This window comes from Octopus sinensis, linkage group LG19 (genome assembly GCF_006345805.1).
Source record: "Octopus sinensis linkage group LG19, ASM634580v1, whole genome shotgun sequence".
NCBI lineage: Eukaryota > Metazoa > Mollusca > Cephalopoda > Octopoda > Octopodidae > Octopus > Octopus sinensis.
The window spans coordinates 29,985,010-30,004,867 of NC_043015.1; the positions used below are offsets into that span (position 1 = coordinate 29,985,010).

The 19,858-nt window shown below is 40.7% G+C and overlaps 1 protein-coding gene across 4 annotated transcripts in view; it reads right to left on the bottom strand.

Moving 5' to 3' along the window:
• LOC115222144 (histone deacetylase complex subunit SAP130) overlaps positions 1–19,858 on the bottom strand; it is a 70,234-nt gene that overhangs the window by 18,259 nt on the left and 32,117 nt on the right. For 3 of the 4 annotated variants that reach the window (XM_029792284.2, XM_029792282.2, XM_029792281.2), the window contains 10 exons: positions 15,206–15,381; positions 12,359–12,431; positions 10,605–10,655; positions 9,271–9,585; positions 7,445–7,703; positions 5,535–5,839; positions 4,528–4,611; positions 2,762–2,878; positions 1,362–1,623; positions 344–453 (listed from right to left, as the gene is read on the bottom strand). In XM_029792284.2, coding sequence (XP_029648144.1) covers positions 344–453; positions 1,362–1,623; positions 2,762–2,878; positions 4,528–4,611; positions 5,535–5,839; positions 7,445–7,703; positions 9,271–9,585; positions 10,605–10,655; positions 12,359–12,431; positions 15,206–15,373 — 1,744 coding nt within the window. In that variant the 5' untranslated portion in view covers positions 15,374–15,381. The remainder of the gene's footprint in view (positions 1–343; positions 454–1,361; positions 1,624–2,761; positions 2,879–4,527; positions 4,612–5,534; positions 5,840–7,444; positions 7,704–9,270; positions 9,586–10,604; positions 10,656–12,358; positions 12,432–15,205; positions 15,382–19,858) is intronic. The other variant, XM_029792283.2, reaches the window with a different exon arrangement.

Sequence of the window (19,858 nt, forward strand, 5' to 3'; positions counted from 1 at the left end):
ACCAGATCTGGCTGGCTTAACCCTTTAGCATTTAAACCGCCCATATCCGGCCAAAAGTATTCTGCCTGTTTTATGTCCAAACTGGCCATATCTGGTCTCTCACACCAACCCTACAATATCGTTTTAAAAATTAACAGCTACCTCATCAAAATCTCATAGCTACAAGATAATGCATGATTAGTTCAAAACAATGTGGATAAAAAAGGATTAATTTTGGTATAATAATGCGAACACTAAAGGGTTAAACATGAAACAAGTTGAATATTTGCTCCGGTTATGGCCGGTTTAGATGCTAAAGAAGTAAAAATAATAATAATCGGAAAGCAAAAGAGAAAAAACTTACTAATACTCGGCCGAACAGTGGCATGAGACATGGGATAAACAGGGTAAGACATCTTGTAAATCAACTCTGGTTGCATATACTGCTGCATGTGTGGTACAACTGTGGCACGGCTGTCAAAAGAAACAAACAAAATCAACACAATTCATATAATGTTATGAATCAGCACATAAAAGGTTGGCAACAAGAAGCACATCCAGCCACAGAAGTTCTGTCGAACTCATGTCAACACAGAAAAATGGAAGTAAAGCAAAATGACCACATACACACAAATCTTTTCTAATATTATTTAATCCTCTAGTATTTGGATTACTGTCAAATGTAACAGTCATTCATTCAGATTGTTTTTAAATTAATCCTGCATTATCTAGTAGATTTGAGATTTTGATGAACGTGGATGATGCCAGCGCCACCTTGACTTGCTTCTGTGCTGGTGGCATGTGACCGGCTGTGCTTGAATTTAAAAATTCTAAAACTTATGTCAGGAGAAACACTAGCTAATTCAGCATTTTGATTTTAACAGGTTACTGTGTAATTTAATAAAAAAAAATCTCAAGTATTTCGAAAATTCACAATACTATTGAGTCAAGTACATCAACATCAAAATAAATATCAAATGAAAATTGTAGTTGTGATACCTGTGCCGGTGGCACGTAAAAAGCACCAACCGATCGTGGCCGCTGCCAGCCTCCCCTGGCACCTGTGCTGGTGGCACGTAAAAAGCACCCACTACACTCACGGAGTGGTTGGCGTTAGGAAGGGCATCCAGCTGTAGAAACACTGCCAGATCAGACTGGAGCCTGGTGCAGCCTTCTGGCTTCCCAGATCCCCGGTCGAACCGTCCAACCCATGCTAGCATAGAAAGTGGATGTTAAATGATGATGATTGTATATTTTTTTGAATGACATTGTAGGGTAGGTGTGAGAAGCCAGATTTGGCTGGTTTGAGTATAAAACAAGGATATTTGGACCAGATATGGCCGGTTTAAATGCCAAAGGGTTAAAAAAAAAAACCCACTTACCCTTCTTGTCTGTTGTCAGTGTGTGTAACAGTAGGGTTGCCACTTGATATAGTGGTGGCCAAAGAAGTACAACCTGCTGATGCTCTTGGGGCCTGGGCAGGGATGAAGTAGTTGTTGGTGGCAGCAGTCTGGGTTGGTTGACCATGACTTTGGCTATCAGATCGCGTTTCCTGGTTTATGGGGTGCACGGCTGCTGCAGCTGCCGCCGCTGCAGCCTGCGTGATGTGTGATGACGCTTGTTGACGCTGTGGGGTCACTTTGGCTGAAGGGGAAAACAAATACATTTTTAGACATTCCAAGAAATCAAATACTCGTAACATACACACAATAATAAGATCAACCGTGTCACAGTTCAACTATGGCAGTTGACCTACAATACAGAGGTCAACAAACAGATTTTCCAGAAGACTGAACCTTTTGTGCATGAGCAAATGAAGGAACCTCCACACACTTCAAATTTTGCTAGAGATAGCAACTAAGTCATATTATATTTATATCTCTTTACTACCCATAAGGGGCTAAACACAGAGGGGACAAACAAGGATTAAGTCAATTAGATCGACCCCAGTGCGTAACCGGTACTTGATTTATCGACCCCGAAAGGATGAAAGGCAAAGTCGACCTCGGCGGAATTTGAACTCGGAACGTAATGGCAGACGAATTACGGCTACACATTTCGCCCGGGGTACTAATGTTTCTGCCAGCTCACCGCCTTCTATCATATTGCCTTAATAGACCCGGGGCCAAACAGTATACTATACATGTTATTAACTCTGGATGAAGACGACACTGTATATTCTATATCATTGATGCTGCATTGAACTCAGCACAAACCGACCCACAACAAACACAGAGGTTGCTAAACACAGTACTCGAAAAGTGATCCTTAGTGCCAAACACATTACGCACACCACTTAGACTGGATCACAGCTATACAACAACAACAACATCATCATCATATGTTCTGGTGTCTTCTAGTATAGCTCCTGGCTATCCAAAGCTGGTAGTTGGAAACTGAAGAAAACACATCATATATATGTGTGTGTGTGCGTGTGTTTGAGAGAGAGAGAGTTGTGTGTCTTGGTCCTGACATTATGTGACTGTCGTAAATGTCCCCATCATACAGGCAGTGCCCTTTGCTTCCAATCTTCCATGAAAAACATGACTGGTCATGGTAAAGTATTACCTTATTTGGAAACAGGTGAGGGTTGGTGACAAGATGGCACCTAGTCATGGAAAATCTACCTCAACAAATTCTGACCCATGCAAGCATAGAAAAGTGGATGTTAAAACAACGATTATGCTGATTCTTGTTGCGGTTGGTGACTCCAAGATATGGATGTGTATGTTAATTTACTCACATGGCAATAAAAGTCGCAAGCACTAAGACGGATACTCACCAATTGGTATGGATGAAGGTATTGATGTCGTAGACGTTGTGGCTGTGGTTGAGACTGCGGCAGCTTGTGTAACAGAACTGCTGGACGTGGCAGCTGGTTGGTTGGGCATGCTGATTGCTGTTGAGACAAAACAATTTCACAATTAACCCTTTGGCATTCAGACTATTCTGTTAAACGTAATGTTTGTATATTCACATTGTCTTCAACTGATCATGCATTATATTGTAGCTTCAAGATTCTGATGTGATGGTAGATTCTTAAAACGACACTGTAGGGTCACATATGGCTAGCTTGAACATTTACATGTGTGTTTGCAAAAGCAATGTTATAATGATAACAAGAAGGCCGAGTTGCATTTGTACAAGTTTCTAATAATGATGACAAGTACTACTTGTACTTGTGGCGACATTCACCCTGGGCGGGTTGAGTCGGCTTCTTCTACAAGGATTCCCTTGTCATCATTTCATTTCAACTTCTTCCATGAAATGATGACAAGGGAATCCTATCACCAGTTATATAACCACCACCACCTCATACATATCTTGTAACAGGTTTGCCTGATTAAATTTAAGTGAACTGATAGGGTTTCCATGAAATGCAAAGTGAAAGTAACAATACTTGAAGAGAAACAATAAAGAAACACTAACAAATCATCAAACCGTTATCTGTCAGTGTTTCTATGAAATTCAAAGGTGAAACTGAAAGTATCATAGCAGGTGATTGTTTTCGTATGCATTGTCAGGGGCCACAGAGATAAACAGGCAGAGAAGGAAGAAACACTGTCGATTTTATATGAGTAGACAGTACTCTAGTTCCAACGACACAGAGCTTTATCTTTTATTTGTTTCAGTCATTGGATTGTGGCCATGCTGGGGCACCAGCTTGAAAAGTTTCCGTTGAACAAATTGATACCAGTAATTGTTCTGGTAAGTCTGCTACATATTGTAATTGTCTGTTTAGCTGAACAATTAAGTTATGGAATGTAAAGAAACATTAGTTGTGAGCAGTGAGGTGGGAGGCAAGTACAAAGACATGTATATGTGTGTATGTATACTCTTACTCTCTTTTACTTGTTTCAGTCATTTGACTGTGGCCATGCTGGAGCACCGCCTTTAGTCGAGCAAATCAACCCCGGGACTTATTCTTTGTAAGCCCAGTACTTATTCTATCGGTCTCTTTTGCCGAAGGGCTAAGTTATGGGGACATAAACACACCAGCATCGGTTGTCAAGCAATGCTAGGGGGACAAACACAGACACAAACACATACATATATATATACACATATATACGACGGGCTTCTTTCAGTTTCCGTCTACCAAATCCACTCACAAGGCTTTGGTCGGCCTGAAGCTATAGTAGAAGACACTTGCCCAAGATGCCACGCAGTGGGACTGAACCCGGAACCATGTGGTTGGTAAGCAAGCTACTTACCACACAGCCACTCCTGCGCCTATATATATATATATATATTATATATATATATATATATATATATATATATATATATATATATACATACACACACACACATAATAAGCTTCCACAGTTTCTAACTACCAAATTCATTCACAAGACATAGACTGGCCTGGGGCTATAGTAAAAAGACATTTGCCTCAGTGCTACACAGTGGGACTGAACTCAAAACCAAATGGTTGCAAAGCAGCATTCTTAACGACACGGCCATATCTGTCTATATCACAAAACACACACAAAATTTCTCAGATTTACAAAAAAAGAGATAAATAAATAATGAATATTCACTTACCTGCTAAAGTCTTGGTAGCCATAGATTTCGATGCCTCCTTGGTCAGATCAACTAACTGGTTAACAGTACCCCACTTAGCACCACCTGAAACAACATCAAATGTGACCCGTAGGCCATGGTCAGGCTTTTGTTATTGAATTATAAATCAATTCTTACATATCACATAACAACTGTAGAAATTTTAACAATGGCAAATATGTTATTTTAACCAAGACAAAATACAGAAGCAACGTTAACCCTTTAGCACTTAAACTGGCAGCGTCTGTCCAAAGTAATCTTCCTGGTTTATATTCCAATTGACCAAATCTAGTTTCTTGCACCTATCCTATAGCATCTTTCTAAAAATAAACAATCCCACAATTGTAATCTCAAATTACAAGACAAAGCATGATAAATTCAAAACAATGTCAACAGAGCAGCCAGCTTCCGCGCCGGTGGCACGTAAAAGGGCACTATTCGAGCGTGATCGTTACCAACGTCGCCTTACTGGCACCTGTGCTGGTGGCATGTGTAAAAAGATTTGTGCGAGGTCATTGCCAGTACCCCCCCACCCCGCTGGAGCCTCGTGGAACTTTAAGTGTTTTCGTACAATAAACACACACAACGCCCGGTCTGGGAATCGAAACCGCGATCCTCCGACCGCAAGTCCGCTGCCCTAACCACTGGGCCATTGCACCTCCACTGTTGTTGCTGTTTAATTCTAGGCCAGATCTGACTGGGTGGGTACCAAGATTCCAGGTTTTCTAACACTGACCGTTCTTTCTTTTTGTCAGAAAGGAAAGAAAAGCATACTTGATAACGCAGTGCTAGATACACTAAGTAAATTGGATGTGATTCCAGGGAAATATGGCTGCTACTTCTAGCAGGTCAGACAGTCACATAGAGGCGCCTTTAGAGAGATTCAAGAATAAGCATTCAGTGACAAATATTAACAAAGGATAGGAGGGGGGAGTTTTTTTTTTTGTGTGCCTTAAATGAGAAGAAAAAAAAATTCTTATAATACAGACCTGGTTTTATGGCAATATTTGGTGCCAGAGGAGTTAAGGATGCTTGAGATATCATCTTTGATGCGACAGCCGTTGCAGTTGTCGGTGATGAATGGGAAATGCTAGGGTTGACAGGGAGGGCCTTGCCCTGCCCGTGGCTAAACATCACCTGCGACTTAGTGGCATCAGTGGTGTTCCTCTTCTTTAGGGTGATGTGAATGTTGGAGTTTGTAGACTGAGCAGCAGTAACCACAGCGGCACTGTCACTGTACACAGGCATATTTTGCCTGAAAAATAAATTGTGCTTTTTGGGTTGTTTTTCAATCCTGTGAAAGAAGATGTTGACTATTAAAAAATTAAGAAACAAATGTGAAGATGTGTAGGAAAGACCAGAGAGGATAGATAATAAACATAGAGAGAGAGAGAAGTAATATATCTTTTAATAAAGAAATATATCAATGTGTGGGGAGAGAGAGAGAGAGAGAGAGAGAGAGAGCAAAAGATAGTAATGTAGAGAAGTTTAGATAATAACAAAAACAGAGAGGAAAGATAATATAAAGAAAAAGAGATAACACAGAAGACAGATAATTTTCAGAAGTGTAGAGGGTTTTTTTTGTAATTTGGAGAGAAGTGTTGACAATAACAACCAAGTGGGTAAATGATAATATAAAGGAAAGTATAGATTGTTGTTTCTAGCGTAGGGCACACAACACCAAAAATGTTGGCAAGGGAGGAGGTTTGCTGGCTCCAGTATTTTATTTTGCTGACCTCAGAGACAGAAAGCAAAGCTGACCTGAGAGAATTTGAACTCGGAACATGAAAGCAGGTGGAAAGGCGGTGGGGGGGGGATGCAGCCAATGCATTTTGTCCAACACTAACAAATTTACCTATCTACCAAGTTTTTACAGATAACAACAGCAACAAGAGAGAGAGCAAATGATAATAGAGAGACGAGAGTGATAAGAGTATAATTAGCTGCATAAGCTAATATAATGCCAAAATATTGATTTCTAATTCTGGCACAAGGCCAGCAATTTTGGAGAGAGAGGTAAGTTGATTACATTGACCCCCAGTACTCAACTGGTACATTTTTTAGCAATACCGAAAGAATGAAATGCAAAGTTGACCTAGGTGAAATTTGAACCCCAGAATGCAAAAACGGACGAAATACCACAAGGCATTTTGCTCAGCATGCTAATGGTTCTGCCAGCTTGCCACCTTAATAATGTCAAAATATCGAAAAAAAAAAAAAGAGCTAAACAATAGAAGGAGAGAGGAAAGTAGTAAAAGAGGGTAACAAAGAAAGAACGAGAAGAAAAAGAGTAACAAGGGAAGTGGAAAATAGTGTAAGATCGAGTAGTCATGTGAGGAGGAAGTGCAATGAAAAGCAACCAAGAGTAATTTTAAAAAATAGAAGTAGAGGCATTAATAATGTGACAGCTCCAAGTGGTCATTGAAACTGCTATGGACCTGGCAAAGTTGTTTAGTTACTCTTTTACTTGTTTCAATCATTTGACTGCGGCCATGCTGGAGCACCGCCTTTAGTCGAGCAACTCAACCCCGGGACTTATTCTTTGTAAGCCCAGTACTTATTCTATCGGTCTCTTTTGCTGAACCACTAAGTGACGGGGACATAAACACACCAGCATTGGTTGTCAAGCAATGCTAGGGGGACAAACACAGACACACAAACACACATACATATATATACATATATACGACGGGCTTCTTTCAGTTTCCGTCTACCAAATCCACTCACAAGGCCCGATGCTATAGTAGAAGACACTTGCCCAAGGTGCCATGCAGTGGGACTGAACCCGGGACCATGTGGTTGGTAAGCAAGCTACTTACCACTCCTGCGCCTATAGTTGATGAAGAAAAAAATGTAAAAAAATATATTTAAAAAAAAAAAAACCCTCAACAAAGCATACCTTGGTTTTTCTGATCGCAAAATGATCTGCGAGGTGGGTGCTGCCCCTGCCATGCTGGGCTGGTTCGCACGTGGACCTGTAACTGTAGGGGTTGTGGGCTTTATCGTTGAAATTAGAGAGTTCCGGTTCATCTGAGAGAAGACGTTGGTGTTGCTGAGAATGGGCGAAGGCTGGTTGGGACGCATCACTGTGGTGGCAGCAGCGGCCGACATGCTGGAACCGGGTTTCGGGACAGACAGAGCAGATGCAGCAGCTGCACCTGGCAACACAAATTGGAAACAGAAATTAACGAGAGTTCAACTAAGAAGAAGGTTTTATATATATGCGTCTACATTATATATAACATAGAACTGTGTTATATATAACAGAGATTATATAGAACATTATAGATATATATATATATATATATACATACACACATTATATATATATATATATATATATATACACATTATATACATACACACATTATATATATATATATATATATATACACATTATATACATACACACATAAGGGGGTACTGCAAAAGTTCCTGGTTTTAAGGATGTCGTGAAAGGTCTGGTTGGAGGCTCAACCTTCTGAGTTCTTTTACAGGGCTTAGAAAAACTGAACAACCATGGCAATAACTGTGAATCTGATTAGGGAATGAATGTATTTTCTTTTACCCAAAGCCAGGAACTTTACAGCACCCCCCTTGTATGTACATACTCTTTCTACTCTTTTACTTGTTTCAGTCATTTTGACTGTGGCCATGCTGGAGCACCACCTTTAATCGAGCAACTCGACCCCGGGACTTATTCCTTTGTAGGCCCAGTACTTATTCTAGCGGTCTCTTTTGCCGAACCGCTAAGTGACGGGAACGTAAACACAACAGCATCGGTTGTCAAGCAATGCCAGGGGGACATAAACACATCAGCATCGGTTGTCAAGCAATGCTAGGGGGACAAACACAGACACACACACACACATATATATATATATATATATATACGACGGGCTTCTTTCAGTCTGTCTACCAAATCCACTCACAAGGCTTTGGTTGGCCGAGGCTATAGTAGAAGACACTTGCCCAAGGTGCCATGCAGTGGGACTGAACCCGGAACCATGTGGTTGGTAAACAAGCTATTTACCACACAGCCATTCCTATGTACACATATATATATATATATATATATAGTCAATGTCTTACTGCTGGATACCCTTCCTATAGCTAAAACATACCTGTTATTTTTAAAGTAAAGGAACTTATTCCACAAGACTTCAAAGGTGCAAAGTCAGTAAATGATTTCTTGACAGAAGAAACAACAAGAACATCACCACTTGTAGCTCAGCAATTCAAGAAGTTCAAATGTAAATACACATAAAATGTATACACACACACACACGATAGACTTCTTTCAGCTTCCACCTCCCAAATCCACTCACAAGGCATTGTGCAGTAAGACAGAACCCAAGACCACATTTCAGAATCAAGCTTCTCAGCTACATGGCTATGCCTTCACACACACACACAATATAATGTACAGATATAAAAGACATTTTAATTCTTATGTATGCACAGGCAATCTATGGCAACAATGGACTATCTATCCGCTCAGTCGAAGTCGACTCTCGGTTACTCGGTGGATCAGTGTCCTCCAGTCAGTTCTATCCTGGGCTGCTTCTTTCAGATTGGCTGTGTCCATTCCGGTATCACTCTTGATGGAAATTAACTTGAGTTCAACTAAGCAGAAGGTTTTATATATTGATGGACAACGACAAGCAAATGACAGAAAGAGACAGATAGACAGACAGACAGAGACAATTGAAATAGTGGACTTACCTCTGGGTAAATGAGAAGTAAATGTGGGCATATGGTGCCCTCCTGGTGTTGACTGACCACATGTGGACACAACCCCTCCTCCTCCACCTCCTCCTCCTCCCCCGCCTCCTACACCACTGCTTCGAAATGCAGGAGAGTTCGCAGCAAGGGACATGGAAGGGTTTGTCGAAGAGGTCTCCACCACCGTGGGCACCGTCGTGGTAGCCAACTGCAGGACGCTGGTCTGAGACGCAAACGGCACATGGATGTTGGATGCACCGCTCGAACTCATGGTGTTGCACGTCTTCAGAGCATCGACGTTGTTACAGATGGTCACTGAAAACACACAGAATCACACATTGAAGGAGAGACACCACAAAAGCAAATAACCACCCCTAATTATACTCTTTTATCTCTGCAGACACTACCCATCATTATGATGCCCAAACGGGTTTATTTATTAAAAACTGCACAAGGCATGTCTACTAAATACTAGATTAAGTATTTAAATGCAATCAAAAGACATTTTGTTTCCAGAAATAAATCATTCAAAAATAATGGCATCTATTTACATTTGAGATTTCTCATGTATGTTGGGTTAGGGTTAGGGTTGGACTGGGGTCTGAGAACCCAGAAGACTGCACCAGGCTCCAGTCTGATCTGGCAGCTGTAGAAACACTGCCAGATCAGACTGGAGTCTGGTGCAGCCTCCTGGCTTCCCAGACCCCGGTCGAACCGTCCAACCCATGCTAGCATGGAAAACGGATGTTAATCGATGGTGGTGATGATGATATATAGATATGGCTATACTCAAGAAGACCCTTACACCACAGCAAAACTGTTAAGATCGATCCTTCTGGTTATGTAAAGCACCCATAGCGATGCCACATAAAAGCATCAGGCACACTCTGTAAAGTGGTTAACATTAAGAAGGCATCCAGCCGTAGAAACTATGCCAAATCAGACAGAAGTCTGGCGCAGCTCTCCGGCTAGCCAGCTCTGGTCACACCATCCAACCCATGCTAGCACGGATAACGGACATATGATGATAATGATACATACATACATATATCATGAACTTTCCTGTTGTTAGGTAACATTTAAGGGTTCTGCAATCTCTTACAGAACAACCACACACATGATTTGTTTGTAGTGATCAAATGTTTGTGCTCACACAAGCTCACTCCTTCCATCAAATTGACGTTACCTGTACAGGTGCACGATATGCCACACCTCAGAGCATGCAATATCTCAGTATTTTATTAATATGCATTTTATCAAGCTTGAAATGATAAGAAATAATGTAAATATAAGTGGGATTTGAACTCAAAACATAGATGAAATAAGTGAAATACCTGAAGGCATTTTGCCGAGCGCTCTACCGATTCTGCCATCCACAGCCCTCACTGAAATAAGAAGAAACAAAACTTTTAACACATACACACATATATATATTTATACAACAGGTTCATTTCACAACTAATATCATTTAATGCAGTGTCTGAAAAATATCGAATAGGAGATGACTTACATGTTTCTCCTACGTGTACAAGTTTGTAACTCGTATTAGCAAAAGAAAACACGTGTATAGGGTAAAGAGCCCCTTCGGTCATGAACGACCATGGGATTGCACCTAGAAAGTTACCCTCCGAGGTACAAGTCCCAGCAAAGTTGTTTATGGAAGACCAGCAGTTGCCCATGCATACCGGCCTCCCCTCTCCACGCCACTGATGTTATCCAAGGGAAAGGCAAAGCCCGATACAGCTTGGCACCAGTGATGTCGCAACTCATTTCTGAAGCTGAGTGAACTGGAGCAATGTGAAATAAAGTGTCTTGCTCAAGAACACAACATGCAGCCCAGTCTGGGAATCAAACTCACTACATGATTGTAAGCTTGACACTCTAACCACTGAGCCAACGATGAATAAGTAATACCAACATTTTGTCTTTCCAATTTTCTGTTTCGATATGTAATTATTCTGCAAAGAATATTTTCCAGTATTTTACAACCCTTCTGCATACCACACAGAAACATAACATCTACATACAACTTTGGAGCACTGGAATATACACACATATGCATTCAGTAAATAATAATATTTTATATGCATAAAGCTTAGAAGCGATCACTGTGTACTGACGAATGAAAATAGTCTAATATTGGGGCATCGACAGAAAGGAAAACCCACTTTTTTCTGTCGAGGGCTTATTTGCCCCAATATTAATCTATTTCTTTTAGTTGATATATGGTGATCGGTTATTAAGCTTATGAAATAATTATTGCAGCGTGGAAGGTGTTTGTAAGCCATTTAAGAAACACACAAAACCGTTAGATTCACTTCAACATTTAAATTTAATTTGTCAAAATATTTTCGTCGCTTTGAGACCACGACCTGTTCACTGACAAAACTTCATGCAGCATCTCGCTATGCAAGTACATCTCCGAAATAATTATTATTCAGAGAATTGTGACTCAGCACCACTCATCAAATCATTGCATATCTCTCTTTTACTCATTTATTTGTTTCAGTCATTTGACTGTGGCCATGCTGGAGCACTGCCTTTAGTCGAGCAAATCGACCCCAGGACTTATTCTTTGTAAGTCCAGTACTTATTATATCGGTCTCTTTTGCCGAACCACTAAGTGACGGGGACGTAAACACACCAGCATTGGTTGTCAAGCAATGCTAGGGGGACAAACACAGACACACTAACACACACACGCATATATATATATATATATATATATATACGATGGGCTTCTTTCAGTTTCTGTCTACCAAATCCACTCACAAGGCTTTGGTTGGCCCGGGGCTATAGCAGAAGACACTTCCCCAAGATGTCATGCAGTGGGACTGAACCCGGAACCATGTGGTTGGTTAGCAAGCTACTTACCACACAGCCACTCCTGCGCCATAAGTATATATAGTTATGTTGTCTTTATATGTGGTTATATGTAAAAACAGTCAAGCATTATTAATTGATGGATCAGTCAAAGCATTATTTTTACAAGGAAAGTTTGACTGGTTTCAAAGTTTCAGCTTAGTTGCTGCTATCAGACCACCGTGCACACAGAAACGTACAAACACTACAGTAGTAGGTGATTTACCTGCTGTTGGAAGTATGTTTGACACATTTGATATCGGAGAATGGGTGGCAGCAGGTAAGGATGTCGCAGGTTTCTGAAAAAGAGAGAAAAAAGATAAAGGAAATAACATAAAACAAACAGCTTTAGAATCTCTGTTGTAAGTTTAGTATGAGGAGAAATACAACCGGTCACTCACAAGTGCTAGTTGCAAGTCTAGCACGACCTATTGTAGGGTCAGGTTGTTGACAACTATATCAGCCCTTCCACCTATGAAGCAATCCTGCAGGTAAATGGTGATGGTAATGCTTATTATAGTGATGGTGCTGGTCGTAGCAAGTCTACTCAACGCAAAGTCGGAGGGCAGAAGAAGCGCTTCAAGGACAGTCTCAAAGTCTCTCTCAAAGACTTCTCCATCGGCACAGAGACTTGGGAGACACTTGCTGCCGACCGCAATCATCACAGGAGTAAAGACAGCCGAGGAGAAACGGATTCAGTCAGCAGAACAGAAATGCCAGATGCGGAAAGCTAGAGCCACCTGCATCAATAGCACAGCCCCTACCCACTTCTGGGAGGGGCTTTCTTGCCCGGATTGGCCTCACCAGCCACCTCCGGTCTCATAGCAGCAATTCCACCAAATGATGTCAATGGTCATCTTCGAACCTGAAGGACGAACATTATTATTATTATTACTCAACTGGCAAAAAATGAGTAGGACCTGTAATTCAAAGGGCCACCCTTGTCATGCTGAATCTCCCCGAGAACTATGTTAACCCTTTAGTATTTAAACTGGCCGTATCCGGCCAAAATATTTAATCTGCCTTACGTTCAAACTGACCAGATCCAGGCCCTCACACCTACCCCACAATGTTATTCTATATTAAGTAATTACACCATCAAGATCTTGAAGATATGAGACAATGCATGATTAATTCAAATCAATGGGAATCAATATGCATTATGTTTGATTGAATAATCTGAACACTAAAGAGTTAAAGGTACATGTATCTGTGGAGTACTCAACCAGTTGCATGTTAATTTCACGAGCAGGCTGTTCCGTTGATCAAACCAACTGGAACACTCATTTCTGTAACTGATGGCGTTCCAGTTTAAATATATAAATAAATAAAGTGTTTTCAAAAGAATAATTTTTATTATAGGACAGAAAAGAAATATGGAAAAAAGTCAAGATCTTAATATTTTTGTAAATGTACTGGCTTCTGTTGTAGCATTGACAATACAAGCACTATACCAAACGCCCCTCCCTCTACTAACAGGACTACCAATAACAAACAATATAGTCGCTTTCTTTACTAAGTTACTTCCCTTAGCGAGACAAACCAAGTGGATTGTTTCATAGTTCTAAGTTTAAGGGGAGAGGGTTAGTTGATGCCACTATCCCACTCCCTACTCAGCTGGTAGGTATTTAATCAAACCCAAAAGGATGAAAGGTTAAGTTGATCTCAGCAGAATTTGAACTCAGAACATAACCGAGCAGGAAGGATTGCCACTAAATATGTCCAACACAATAATGCTAGCTTGTCATCTTAATACTACTACAACTAATAATAATAATAATAATCCTTTCTACAAACGGAACAAGGCCTGAAATTTTTGGGGAGGGGACTAGTCGATAACATCGACACCAGTGTTTCATTGGTACTTAATCTATTGACCCCGAAAAGGATGAAAGGCAAAGTTGACTGAGGCAGAATTTGAACTCAGACAAAATTCTGCTAAGCATTTTATCCAACACACTAACAATTCTGCCAGCTCACCATCTTTATCATAAGAATAATACTGATAATGGCAGCTTCAAATCATGGCACAAGGCCAGCAGTTTTAAGGGAGGGATTTAAATTTTATCAACTTCAAAAGGTCAAGATAACCTGGATGGAATTTGAATTGAGAATGTAAGAAGAAAGAAATGCAAGTAAATATCATGTTAAATAAATGCTAACAATTTCACCAGCTCACTGCCTTAATATCATCATCATCTATAATAATAATGGTCTCACATTTTGGCACAAGGCCAGTAATCTTGGGGGAGGGTACAAGTTGATTACAATGACTCCAGTACTCAACTGGTACTTACTTATTTTATCAACCCCGAAAGGATGAAAGGCAGAATCAACTCAGAACATAAAGACAGATGAACTCCTGCTAAGCATTTCACTCTGCATGCTAACGATTCTGCCAGCTTGCCTCCTTAATATTAATAGTAATAACCCTTTATACTGAAGGTATAAGGCCTGAAACTTGTGGGAGAGGACGGTGGATATTTTATCAGTGGAGTTTGAACTCAGAACATAAAGACGGATGAAATACTGTTAAGCATTTCACTTGACATGCTAACGATTCTGCTAGCTTGACTCCATCATCATCATCGTCGTCGTCGTTTAACGTCCACTTTCCATGCTAGCATGGGTTGGACGGTTTGACTGTGGGCTGGCGAACCAGATGGCTGCACCAGGCTCTAGTCTTGATCTGGCAGAGTTTCTACAGTTGGATGCCCTTCCTAATGCCAACCATTCCGAGAGTTTAGTGGGTGCTTTTACGTGCCAGTCAGGCGGTACTGGCAACGATCTCGCTCGAATTTTTTTTTCCACATGCCAACGGCACAGGTGCCAGTAAGGCGATGCTGGTAACGATTCTGCTCGAATGGTGCCTCCTACATGCCACCGGCACGGAAGCCAGTTAGCCGCTTTGGCAACGATCATGCTCGGATGGTGCTCAATAATAATAATAATAAAGCACTTGTAATCATTATCATCATTTACCATCCATTTTCTATGCTAGTATAGGTTGGACACAAGTACAATGCAAATTGTTAAGAAACTTGTAGCAAGTAGTACACTAAATAATACTTACTGTGTATGTATTTATATGATCGGTAGCATGGTGCGGTGACTGCTGTGGATAGATATGAGTTGGCCGACTGGTCGGGGCAGAGACGCGGGATGAGAGAGAGGTCTCCACCCCAGAATGTGGAACTTTCTCGACATGTCTATCTGCACCTGAGTAAGGCTGGTTATTCATGTCTTCACCTGTGAGAAAGGAGAAACAGTAAAGTAGGGATTAATTAATTAAAAACAAAACAAACAAAAAAAAACAATGGAAACAACAACTAACAGAGGCACAAGGTTGCAGATGATGGGGAGGGGGTCAATTAGAGTTACTGCTACATATGACTAGTACGTATGGATTCTGAAAGTATTGAAAAAGAGAAAAACTGACCATAGTAGAATTTGAACTCATATGTAACGAAATATCCCAAAGTATTTTGCCAATAGCTCTGATTTTTGCAGATTCCACCACCCAAATAACAATAATAATAATAATAATTTTAGCACAAGTTCAGTTATTTTCAGAGAGAGGGTTGATTAACACTATCCACCCCAGTATTTGACTGATATTTTGTAATTAACCCATCAAAATATGAAAAGAAAAGTTCACCTCAGCAGGATTTGAATTCAGAAGAACTACTGAATGGCAGTTTTCCTGATGCTTTAACAGCAAAATTCACATTGGATTCTGCCAACCCAACACCATCATCATCGTTTAACGTCCGTTTTCCATGCAAGCATGGGTTGGACGGTTCGACCGGGGTCTGGGAAGCCAGGAGGCTGTACCAGGCTCCAATCTTGATCTGGCAGAGTTTCTACAGCTGGATGCCCTTCCTAATGCCAACCACTCCATGAGTGTAGTGGGTGCTTTTTACGTGCCACTGTCACAGGTGCCAGGGGAGGCTGGCAACGGCCATGATCGGTTGGTGCTTTTTACGTGCCACCAGCACGGAAGCCAGTCAAGGTGGCGCTGGCAACATCCTTATAGTATTAATTGTTTCTGGTTCAGGGGGACACTGGCCTACAGTTTTTGAGATGAGAGGTTAGTAGATTACATTGATCCTGTTCCTAATTTTGCCAGTCTACCAACCTAATAATTGTAATAATAATGGTTTCAAATTTTGGCACAAGGCCAGGAAGTTTGTAGGAGGGGGCATAGTTGAGTACATTGACTTCAATGCTCAACTGGTGCTTATCGACTGCAAAAGAATGAAAGGCAAAGTCGACCTTGAGGGAATTTGAACTCAGAATGTAAACACAGACAAAATGCCACAAAGCATTTTGCCCGGTGCAGTAACGACTCTGCCAACTTGTCTCCTTGTATAATGAAAACAACAAGAGAAATATACTTGCATAGCAAGTGTTGTGTGCTGAAGATAAAGTGATTGCAGTGTGGAAGACATAAAAGTTAGCCACTGGCCGTTGCCAGCCTCGCCTGGCCCCCGTCCTGGTGGCACGTAAAAAGCACCATCCGATCGAGGCCGTTTGCCAGCCTCATCTGGCACCTGTGCAGGTGGCACATAAAAAGCACCCACTACACTCTCGGAGTGGTTGGTGTTAGGAAGGGCATCCAGCTGTAGAAACACTGCCAGATCAGACTGGAGCCTGGTGCAACCTCCTGGCTTCCCAGACCCCAGTTGAACCGTCCAACCCATGCTAGCACGGAAAACGGACGTTAAACGATGATGATGATGATGATTTAGAAACACACAAAGACCATTAAATTCACTTAAACATTTATTTATAACATTGTTTTAAAAATTTTCTTCACTCAAAACTGCGACTTCATCATCATCATCATCATTATTATCATCGTTTAACGTCCGTTTTCCATGCTAGCATGGGTTGGACGGTTCGACCGGGATCTGGGAAGCCAGAAGGCTGCACCAGGCTCCAGTCTGATCCGGCAGTGTTTCTACAGCTGGATGCCCTTTCGCTAATTAAAAATTTTACTGCATCTAATAATAATAATAATTCTTCCTCATTTTTGCACAAGGCCAGTTTATAATAATAAGTCCTGACAGCTTTTTTTTCTTTTATCAGAAATTTGACTTAACCTTGTGTAGATGCTGGGCTAATCTCTATTGTCCCAATTTCCATAGCATGCTGATGATTACGATGGCAGTGACAATGACACAGATGGCCGTGATGACAACGATGGTGTTGATAATAGTAACTGCAAAAATACGATCAAGTAACATAAGGATCACCACCTACTATAAATTGCTTTACGTCACCATTACAAATAAAACATGTCACTATAACCTGAATTCTTCTTGCCTCTTAGCAGTTACGTATAGTACAGTAAAACAATATTGTGGCTCAAGTTTCATCACACACACACATTTGCAGTAATGAACAAGAGAAACCTACACAAATCTCAGAGTTTTGGGGTTTGAGGTATAAATTTGCTTAAGGTGTCTAAGAAGAATACAGAATAAAGACAATCATTTCCTGTTGCCTTCACTAACAAGGTATGAAGCTTAAAGCTTTCTAAGGACTACAATTTCTTCTGTTTATGTATTGGAGTAAAGAGGGAGTGGGTTGTGTCCAGCTCTGTCAGCTTTCTAATTGCTATTAATATAAGCTAATCTGAAAATAGCTACAAGCGTGAATCAAAACTGGGTTGCAGGAGATATCTGGCCTGCCAGGAGTTTACTCATACTGTGCAATGGTCACCTACAGTACTACTTCTACTGCTGAACGTACTACTAAACCAAGCCATCTTCTGTTCAGGCAAAAAGATGAGTGAACTACACAAAGCAAAGTTAGCAAATTACTGTCTCAAGGTACTTCAGTTAACCCCTTCATTACTGTATTTATTTTGAGATGCTCTGTATTTCTTTCAATTACTTTAAATATAACAAAGAATTTAATAAAATAACTTCGTTATCATTAAGCTAGTATTAGGAACATAAATTGTGACTAAGTTTTGGTGGAATATTTTAATTCAGAATTTTTGAAAACAAGGCATTTGTACTCAGAACCTGAGCCGGTTTCAGCCGGGTTGGTAACGAAAGGGTTAACAGCATGCAGCAACCCATGGTGCTTACTTACAGCTAGGTTGGCTTTAAAAGCAGCATGGCCAGTAACCTTGGAGACAGATTTTGTAAAATCAAGCTTGCCTTCGGGTCCAGAGGAATCCTCTCAAAAACAGAGAATGGTGTGAATTTTTATAATTTTTTCTTTAGGGAGTAAAATAACTTGTCAGATATTCATAGGGCTCTCTTTGGCTCTACTCACTGCAGATCAATGTACTGGTTGAATCCCAACCCTTAGAAGCCCCTGAACACAGCATATAAACAAATGGCCTGGTGAAATATGAAATACTGACCATTTAGCTTGTGTTGAACTACTGGACTAAAGAGAGGAGTAAACGAGAGAAAATAAGGAGACAAACGAAAGGGCAATGAGAGAAAGAGGGGACACAAATAAGGAGAACAGACAAAAGCTAAAGAAGGTGAGATGGGCAACAAACAGATTTTCATCACGGCATCTACTCACAAGCAAAGTGACTGACGTCCCTCTTGAGAGCGGGAGAAAATACATCAGTCTCCATCTGAGTTGATAACTCTACACCTGTAGTTCCTCAACTGGGGTCCATATAAGATTTTGTTAAAATTTGTGCAATAAATTGGCTACACTTCTATAGTACAGAAAATATTTCAAAAAAAAATTTTTTTCACCCACTACACTCTCGGAGTGGTTGGCGTTAGGAAGGGCATCCAGCTGTAGAAACTCTGCCAGATCAAGATTGAAGCCTGGTGCAGCCATCTGGCTCGCCAGCCCTCAGTCAAAATCGTCCAACCCATGCTAACATGGAAAGCGGACGTTAAACAATGATGATGATCATGATGAATTCCTAATAATATTCAATTATAAAAATATAATAGTACTTTTTAAACATCAATTGGTTATGAGGGTCCACTTGAGAGAAATAGGAACCAAAGGGGTCCACAGGTGAAAAAAAGATTGAGAACCATTGCCCTACACAAAGCCTAGATGAAACCCATGAGGAAGTACTGTTCACATCCCTCATCATTTAGATTCACTTTTCCATGCTTGTATGAATCAGACAGAACTTGTTGAGGTAGATTTTCTACAGCTGGATGGTTCCCTATCACCATCACTCACCTGTTTGTAAGCAAAGAAATATTTCCCATGGTTAGATATGAATTTCTTAACCACAGAGCTACACCAGTGCCTATTATAACTGCCCCCCACACAAAGGTTTTCTTCCCTGCATCCAAAGACAAACCACTCAACTAATTAGCATAAAGTTATTCACAAACATATTCCAGACCCTAACAAAAGGATGTACTGTCCCTTCTTTCTACCGTTTCTACAACAGTGGCTTCTGTTCCTTGGGGCTGTTTGATTCCACAGCTTACTTACCTTTCTTACTGCATATTCTAACTCCAACTTTAAGCTCTGCACAAACTATACACCCAGCTCTTCCTCCACAGAATGTTATCCAACTAGATTCCCTATTTTGCATATTTTCTGAGCGCATCAAAGTGCAAACTGCTCAAAAACAAATCTTAACAGTGTCAATCTCACCAACCATGGATTTTAGCTGGCCTTTAAAGGCCATAAACACAGTCCTTTCATCCACAAACCTAAAGCAATTTTGTAACAGTTTGTTAAAATAGAAACATAAAGAAGAAGCAAATATATG